The 9,765-nt window shown below is 35.6% G+C and overlaps 1 protein-coding gene across 1 annotated transcript in view; it reads left to right on the plus strand.

Annotated features, from left to right (window-relative positions):
- The window catches only part of PLXDC2 (plexin domain containing 2), a 255,390-nt gene extending 248,475 nt beyond the window's left edge, over window positions 1-6,915 (plus strand). The window contains exon 14 of the mRNA XM_031066745.1: window positions 3,942-6,915. Within this exon, the coding sequence (XP_030922605.1) occupies window positions 3,942-4,058 (117 nt within the window). The 3' untranslated portion in view covers window positions 4,059-6,915. The remainder of the gene's footprint in view (window positions 1-3,941) is intronic.
- Window positions 6,916-9,765: the final 2,850 nt, after the last annotated feature.

Below are 9,765 nucleotides of genomic sequence, written 5' to 3' on the forward strand. Positions count from 1 at the left end.
AATAGGAATGAATCTTCTGATGCATGCAGAAGCACTCTGGGATTTTATGCTGGTTGAAATATACAAAGAAACTTTTGATATTGTTTTAGAAATCTTCTGGAACAAAACGTGCATGGCAGGGTTGAGGAGATGACAGAGGGGCAAATATTTCATTACTGTTTTCCTTCACTGCTCTTCTGTACAGAATTGTTCTCATTGCATTTTTGTGTACTCAGGGAAATACAGACTAAGGATGGGATGGTGATAATAGAGGCTAGGATGTAAAAATATCAATTATGTAATACCTGTTGCCAAGTTCCTTCGGCCCATTACTGGTAGAAACTTGTCTTTACACAGACCTATGAAAGGAAATGTAAAAGCTTAAAATTGCTGCAGCTAACAAAATATACATTATTACAATTGCTTTTGATAAATTAACATCTCAGAAGAAAAGTGTTAAAGTGTTGCATAAATTTTAGAGACAATGTTAGCACCAAAAACTCCCAGAAGCAGAGCATCAATCTTCAGATACCAGTATTTCAACAGAACTTTACACAACTGTCCATCCTCCTGTAACTGATCCTGTAGTATTGGTTACTGTTTAGCAGGAAATAAGATGGTCTACAGCTAGCAACCTTAAAAAAAATCAACTGAAACACTAGAAACCATGTTCAGATCATAACAACTGAGTTTTATTTAGACTATATTCAATTAACTGCACTCAGATAGGTATCAAACCCTTTTTTTAAACATCTAAGTGAGATCATATGATTTTCATGGATAAGCAAGGACCTATAAGGCTCAAAAATCCCTGATATTGAAAGATGTCAAAAGAAGAAAGTGATCAAAAAGAAGAATACACTTGGAGATCTTTCCTTGCAACCAGAGTGAGAAGCTACTTCAGCTTCTATGCTTTAGTTTTAATAGGCAGAATCCCCTCTGGTTTTCCCTCAGAAGTAAGTAAAATGGTATAAATTCTGTCTCTTCTGAAAGATGGATATAAATATACTTACTTTAGTCTTTGTATTACTGCAGGAAGTCAAACATCCTGCGCAGCCACCAGCAATGGTGTAGGCAGACATAATGCAGGAAAATGAAAGGTAGACCTCACTTTCCATGGATTGTCCAACTGCTGGATTTTTTTCCTTTTATCTTACTGATCTTCAATAGGAACTAACTTTTTTAGTGTATCTCATAAATTATTTTCCTGCATCTCAACATATTTCTTCTGCATCCTGGTCATGTAGGGTCACAAGTGCTTTTCTCTCAACTTCATTGCTTAAAATAGTGAACTCAAGGAAGCTTCAAGAAATTAAAAAAGAATACTAGTCCTGTTTTCCTGCTTTGTAATACCCTGAAAGGAAGAAGGAGTTACTACTCTCCAGCCACAGCTCAGGGGATTTGCTTTAAGTATTCTGATTCCAGATGAAGAAACATATTTTTTCCTGCTAAAATTGGGAATTAGTTAGTGAAGTACCCAGCTTGCTTTCTTCCTGTTTGGTTTGGGTTTGGTGGGGTTTTTTGGTGTGTTTTGTTTGGTTGGTTTGTTTGGGGATAGGGGTGTTTTCTGGTTTTTTAATAGTCTTCACAGAGAAAAAATAATGCATTAGGTATTTCCTGAGCTGCTTCAGTAAATGAAGGAACTTTGTATCTCCCAACATACATCAAGTTACTTTTGTTTTTTTCAGTTAAAGCTGAAATATTTTTACAGCTTTCAAGGGGTTACATAAGGCAATGAATTGATAGTTTGTCAGTGCTCTCTTTTAAAACTGTCAACATGCGCATAATGAAGCTGAAATTAAACAATCGCTATAAAGGGAAAATCTCACCTCAGATATGACAAGAAACCACAGAAAACTGTAACTGCAATATTAGAAGATGACCTTCAAGTCTTTTGCTTTATTTCTGGAAAAACAACTCATATTTATGTCTTATGGCTTGTATCATTAAAACTGATACACATCTGTTCCATAACTAATCATCTGGAAAGGCCAATTAAAAAGAGTAGTACAAAATGGTTAATTTAGTATCTATCATCAATGTAGCAATGAAGTAGTAACTAATCATAGGTAAACCTTAAAATTAAATTAGGAAGCAACTTAGTATATTAAAACCCACTCATCCTTACATGTCACCATTTGATACCATTTCTAGTTATTCTTTCCTGCTAGTTTTCCAGTGGTTTTTCCTTTTCCCTTTTCATTAGAGACCTCTCCATCCAATTCCTTTCTCATTTGTACCAGTGTAAATCTGAAATAAACCCTTTAAATTTAATTGAATTATTCTTGATTTACTTTAGTGAGCCTGAGAACAGAATATGACCCTTTTTCTTTAGCAGTAACCAAACTGTCCTTCTTAATTTTGAAAACACACAGAATCAAGCTTGGGTAGAAAAAACTCTCCAAAGTTTGAATAGACTAAGTTTTCTTGTTAGGAAGAGACATCCATTAAAGAAGACAGTGTTCTGCCTTCCTATTTTGTAGGAAGGTGCTGCACTGAAAAGTCTGGTATTTTAAATTACCTGCCAAACAGAATTTAGCTCTGAATGCCTCACAAGTAACCTGATCCTGCGACGGGAGGAAAAGGAAGCAGTTGCTTTTATGAGGTATCTTCCTGAAAATGAGGAATACTTTGTGCTGAACCTGCAGTCAGCTTGTGGCTTGTTGGGAACAAGATCCAGTGACACCTCAAGATTTCTTTAGTGAGTCCTGCCTAACAGCACCACGAGTCCCAGCAAAACATCATGGCTGTGGCTGTGCTATGGCCACCAAAACACCCCTCAGCATCATGAAGTCTCCTTTGTGATTGAAAGGAAATAAAAATGGGGTATTTTTGGGACAGAAAATCAAATGCAGTGTTTATATTCAGAATAAAGATCATAAAGTAAAATTATTTTGCTTCTGAGCTGTCAATGAAAATATAGGCTGTAACTTGTTTTCATTGATTTTCCTCTCATTTTCCTGCAATGTTTCTGTATAAGTTTCTGTATTTCTAGCCCTCCTTCCAAGCAGATTGTAAGTCTTGTCAGTAAAGATAAATAAATCAGTATATTTGGCAGATAAAATTTTCAATAGGGAAAAATCTTCTTAGGAAAGATTTTTCTTCTCACTGGCTCTATGAAGGAGTTTCCCTATTTTCCTGAAAGTTATTCCCTTTGACATAATCTCAGAGTGGTCACCCATAATCTGAGCTTTACCTGACATTAATTCATTTGAAAATACAGATTGTTTAAATTACTTTTCCTCCCTAGAGGTATCATAATAATACAGGAATTGTTTTATCTGCCCTAGAAAATAACTGTTTCTTTTCTCTGCTTATTAGCTGTTTTTAAAGCAGGCACCCAATATCCTAGTGGAAACTGGTTAGGACTTCTTAAGGCTCTTGTACCCATAGTTCTTAAGAGTTTAAATAAAAATGTTGCTTCTATTTGAACCATCAAAGTAAACTACTCAAGTAGAAATTATGGCACTTGGAATAGGAAGTCATTATTTTGAGAGTCCTGCATAAGAGTGCCAGAATTTTATCCTAAATAATTTTTAAATTAAAGTTCCTGTCAACTCTGCCACATATTTTCCCATGGCATAGAGTATATTGGAAAATTCCTATGCAGAACTAGAAAGGAAGGGCATTGAGCAGATCCTCTAGAGGTTAGTGGAGCATCAGTTCTTTATGTGACAAATCCAATAATCAACCACTTTAGACAGGAGCTATTTCATCCTCTTCATTGCTAAGAGTAGTGGCAATTGTTTATGTGTTTGAGAACAGTCATACCCCATAAATTTAAAAAGAGGTATTAATTCCTCTGACTTTTGCTGCTGCTGAACTGTGCCTTTCTATTCCTGTAACAACTACAGAGAGTGTGGAGTATGAGAGGTCAAAATTGCAGGATATTGTTAGATCTTTTTATTAACAATTCATTGTAGTACCCCTCATAAAAGTTTCTTTTTTTATTGCTGTTGCAGCGACGTCCAAGCAGATGGCCAGCAATGAAATTCAGAAGAGGATCTGGACATCCTGCCTATGCTGAGGTGGAACCAGTGGGAGAAAAAGAAGGGTTCATTGTATCAGAGCAGTGCTAAAATTTCTGGGACAGAACACCAGTACTGGCCTACAGGTGTAAGACATTTATTTTGCCTCTCTTTAAGGAAAAGGAGCCCTAAGCTGCTGTAGCCTGATAGAAAGAAGATTCTGGATAAACTTTGTCCAAGAAGAGAAACTATCTAAGATACCAGATTACTACTGCACAGTAGTTTTTGTTAGTGGACTGAGACACAATGGTTCATGCTGAACACTTGTCAGTGGACACCTACAGTATCAGAACCATGGCACAAGTGCCATGTTATTTGCTTTAGGTGTGGGGATGCACAGTAATCAGAAATATAATAAAGCTTTGGTGCACAAGGGTGTTGCCCTTTGGTTCAAGTCTTCTTCTCTGTTATCTCAAAGACTGAGGAAAAAATCTGTACCATTTCAGTGTAAAGGGCATTGATCACAGTGTGATTGAGAAAAGTGTCTTAAGACAGGTAAAGAAGAAGAAAACGATTTTTCCAACATTTATATAAGCAGATGTGAAATACACTTTTCAATTCTAAATCGACCTGCCAACCTGAGTGAGTCACAATGTAAATGCTTTCCAGGAGTAATACAATGTTTCTTGTACATTGCTGATTACTAGGCTGCTAAACAACTCATGATGCACAGATTGGTAAGAACTGAAGACAGCAGAGAATTTTCATGATGGTGGAATTATTCCATGGGAGTTCACAATGATGTTTGGCTGATATTCGATTTCAATGTTCCCTAAAAAAAAAGTGAATTATCAGGTTTGTATTAAGGTGTATTTTTCATTTCTCAGCAGTAGGTTGAAGTAAAAGCAACAGATCCCTTTAGCTGCCAGAGAGCTTATGGACCATTTCTTAGGCAATGGGGTAAGAAAATTAAGATTTAAAATAAATGGGTTTCTATTCTTTGCCATTTCATTGTGAGTCCTTACTGAGAAGCACCATAGACTTCAATGCACCCCTTTCAGAGATTCAGATACAAGTGTTATTGAACCCTGCTGATTCATACAGTGGTTTTGTTTAATGCACATAGTAGTTGCATAAATATATATATAAATATATTTTTTTTTATAGCTAACACAAGGCGGGTTCTTGTGACTGTTAAGACTGCATTTTTGTCATCCAGACAAAGGAAATGAATTGCATTACTGCATATTTCCACTGAGTTGTAAAATAATCCTTAATATTAGAATATTTTTATGTTGTGAAGGGAAGGTGGTTCATGTAGTTGCAGTCCATAAACTTTCTGCCTATTGGAACCATTCTATCTGTAAAATTGACCCTTTCCCTCCCTGCACAGGGAAAGACAACACTATAAATTCACATGATCAGAAACAATTACTTCTTTCAGGGAAGGGGTTAATACACATGGAGACCCAGAGCTTCCCTGAGGAGTGGAAACCTAAATGCTTTGATGATCTGGGCTTGAGGTATTGAAATATAAAATTCAGGTACTGCATGTATATTTCATAGCAGTCATTTACTATCAATTTTTTTACATACTGTGCAAGGCGCTTGAATGATTTTTAAGTGAAGTAGACAACATTCGTGGGTTTGGATTTTGAGCCATTTAAAAAAGTTGTAGATACCACCTTAATAGTACAGTTACTTACATTTCTTGATGCTTGTATGGCCTAAATTTGATTACTTAACGCTGTTTAAAAAAGGCACCATGATTTTTGTTATTTTGTTCAGTAAATACTACAATACTGTATTTTCTGTATTCTTTTGCTTTGGGTAACACATTTTTATTTTCATCTGGTTTGAATCATCTAGCATGAGATTGAAACTGTTCAAAAACTAACTGATATTAATCTGAAGGTACTAACAAACACGTTGTTTCAAAGCCTGGTTAAAAACCTGTGGCAAGTAGTCATTTCCATTTGTGTGGGTCTGCTGAGCCCTTTTTCTAATAGGCTGGGTTTAAATTGCAGGCTTTTAATTCTGATAGCAATAACCAAATGTATGCACATATATATGGTGACACTCATTTTTATTAAATAAAAAGGTATCAGTGCACATCATGTAGGAACGTATTTGGTGTGCAATAATTATCATCAGTTTTTCTGGGAATCTTGGAAGTCATCAGCTGGGGTTCATTCCAAAAGAAGCAGTTGTAGAGCTTCTAGAATCCTGTTTGAAATAATTTTTATTTCAGAGAACATGTTTGCAAATTATACTAAGAATTTGCAAAAATCTACATAGTACTGCAATAAGTTCAAAGGATATTTCATATAAGTGAAGATTTATATTATTATGGGTTTACAGGTCTGCTCTTCATCTGATTCACTCCTATTTTTACCCAGGTATTAATACATATCATGCAATGGAGCTGACAGAGTATTTGTGATATGCTTAGACAAATATATCAGCAATTTTAAAATCTGATGTTTTGATTACTTTTTGTTTAAGGCCCCTTCACAGCTGAAGGATGTTTGTTAGTATTTGCAGACTAACGTACATGTTATACTACTTCATAAAATGATAGCAATCATTTTTTTCATTTTTTCCCCCTCCTGTACTTAGTGGGAGATTTCACTGGTCTGCAGAGAGCATCATAGAATACTTCTTCAGGTTTTTGCCATGATGTTATATGCTGTGGATTATAACATGAGGAGTTGCTGGGTTTATTTAACAAGATGGATAGGCATATGCTTATGTCTGATAAGAACTGCTGTCTGAAGAGAAAACCTCCTGCATACTAATGGATGTATAGTGTCTCATTGGTGTCTGCTTTGATATATTCTGTGGTATGTTCTATTTATCCCAATAGGCAAAAGTTAATTAAGTAATCTGTTGCTGTTTTGTAATTCCATCTGGTTTTCTAATTTTTTAATAATTAAAATTGCCACATTAAAAATTATACAAACATTAATCTAGAGGTCTGATAAAATATTGAGATTAACTGAGAATCCTATTCTTATATTTTTATAAAGCAGCGAGTTTAATTGCCCCAGACCAAAAAATGTCATATAGCCCTCTCAGAAATCCAGCTGAAATGTTTTTCAACAATTCATAAATTATCATCCAAGTGTCTGAAACAGTGGTTTCACTAGCATTCCCAGTGTTCCTTCGTCTGAATCTTACTCAGAAAAATGCTTGTTTACAGAGTCAATTATCCCAACAGTTATTTTAACCCTTAAACTTCCCTATAAATTTATTTATCTAATACTGTTTAATTATTGCAAGGTCTGTCACATTTTTTTTCTTATTATTTTCCATTTCAGTGTCAACTGTTCCATAATGCCTAGCACTCTCAGTGCTCTGCTTCAGCTCATACTCCTCCACAGAGACAAAGGAAAATTTTAATTCTAAGGACTCAAGGCACATTACTAAGTAGCTTTCAAATCTCATTAAGATGAAACATTAAATCAGACATATATATATATATATTTGTATGTGTGTGTGAGATATATATATATATATATATCACCACACACAGAAATTATTGAAAAAAAAAGACCCCAGCATTTCTAAAGTTGTATTCATATATTAAGAAATTGTGAAACTTCTGAAGAAGTGGAATTGTAATTTCATTCACATGTGCATCTCTATAAAGATGGGATTATTTAATTGCTTTCTATGTTCCTCAGTGCACCATCCCATGATGTAGAGGAATAAGAGAACACAGATTTTCACAAGAAACAGCTATTCCATATTTTTCTCCTCTTTGCTCAAATTTTGTTGCACTTTGTTGCATACCATCCAAAGCCTTTTCAGAAGACCTTTTTTTCATGGACTTTTCTTCCATACCCATCAGCATTGGACTTGAGGGATGTATACATCCTGATTTATTTCTGCTCTGAACATTCTTGTGAAGGGAGTCAATTTTCCAGAGAACACTATATTAAAGGTTTGGGGGTTTTTTCTTATAATTGCCCTTCTCGTTCTCTACAGCTTTTACTGCAAATGTTATAGATGTTTTGTAAGTAACAACCTACTTCAATGCAACATTGTAATTTAGCTTCAGATCAAGCTCATTTTACAATTAATGTGTGTACTGGAATTCTGGGAAAAAAGATAATACATCACTGTATTTTGAGAAACTGTGGAAACCAAATTAAATTTGCACAAGCTGAGCAGAATATTTAGCTTTGCAAAATTCATCATATTTCTTGTTCAACAGAGTTCAAACCATAAAAAAACTCACTACATGAATACCTGAGACAGCTGAGTAGTCGCGCCATTAGTTTGCCATTCAATGTGGAAGAAATGGAAAAGGAAGCTGGTTTGCCAGTGAGCATGGAAGAGATATTCTGTTATGTAAAGTGAAGAGTTCCAATGAAAACAAGAGAATATTTCTATATTCTATTAGAGAACAACTTGGATAAGCAAAAGAAACTGTAAATTGTAACATAGGATCTCTAAACAAGGTTTTGCAAGCAGTTGTCAAGAGCTGGCAGATTTTCACAAAGTAGGTGGGTGACTAGAGCATTCAGAGTAGCCCATGTTGGATCATGAGTCCAGTTCACAGATCATCAAAGGGAATTTTTGCCTTGAGTGCATACAGTGGAGAAAGCAATGGCTGTGTTATCGGTTTCTGATGCTAAGCAGTGAAGCTTTGTATAAAGACACCACTTGACATTCGCATAGAAGATATCTCAGCTGCACAAAGTCCACAGTATTAGCCATGAAGAACAGAACTGGAATAGATCACAAATTTGGCTCAGATCAACAGTTTTGATCTTGGGGAATTTATTACCTCCAGTGAAGAGAAAAACCAGCAGCATGCACTGCTGTTCAGAGTAAGACCAATGGAATCCTTACACATGTGCCTCTGCCTTCTTGCAGAGAACTGCTTGAAGCCTAAAAAGCTCCAAAAATAAATGCTACTGACCAACAGGGTAACCTTAACCTTAATTCTCATGTTTTCGACAGAGATTTCAGGAGCTGATACCTGTCATTAATTTCTTTATGGATGTAATGGTACATTGGGTTTGAGTCTTGGTTTTTTTGGAGTAGGAGAAGGAGAAGGGAAAAATGCAGAAGGGAAGGAATTTCAGTATTCCCAGATGCTCTAAATGTACAGCAAGAAACCTTATTTACAGTCTTGACAGCATTGATACTGTGTGCCAGTGGCACTGAGTAGAAACACGTGAGGTCTTCCTTCATGCCAGCTCTATAATTTTAAACTAAAAAAAAAAAGGCATCAGAACAACTGGCTTCTGTCTAAATCTACATGAGTCTATATTTCATCTCATGGATGGTTTATGTCACTCCTTAGAGAAAAAAGGCCTGAGCCACAGGCAGCATTTTGAGGTGGAACAGTGTGCCAGTAGTGTTTTATCAGAAGCCAAATATGACAAAGCAGGATGTAGTTTGTGTGGAACTGAGAGAAACAAATCAATTTAATTTTATCAGAGCAGCCAGCATCCCTACGGCTGGAGCACGGATAAAATATTCAAGTCTGTGAGCTGATTGGACTTGATTGAAACAATATCATAAATCTAAAGCTGTTCTTTAACTATCAGTTTATTGTCAAATCTTAAATGATTTTCTTGACATTTTAATTTTTTTTGGGGAAGAAAACACTTGAGCATGCCGAGTAGAATAAAGTATCTTTCTGACAGGAACTGAGTGTCATCTCCTGATGCAGTTCTTTCCTGACCAGAATAGTTGCTCCCCTGTGAACAACTCATTTTAGTGGGTCTCATGATGACTCCACAGGACATTCCACACTTTTTAACACAATTCTCTTTCTCTTGCAAGATTTTTCAATATCTAT

Source organism: Geospiza fortis, unplaced genomic scaffold (genome assembly GCF_000277835.1).
Source record: "Geospiza fortis unplaced genomic scaffold, GeoFor_1.0 scaffold138, whole genome shotgun sequence".
Taxonomy (NCBI): Eukaryota; Metazoa; Chordata; class Aves; order Passeriformes; family Thraupidae; genus Geospiza; species Geospiza fortis.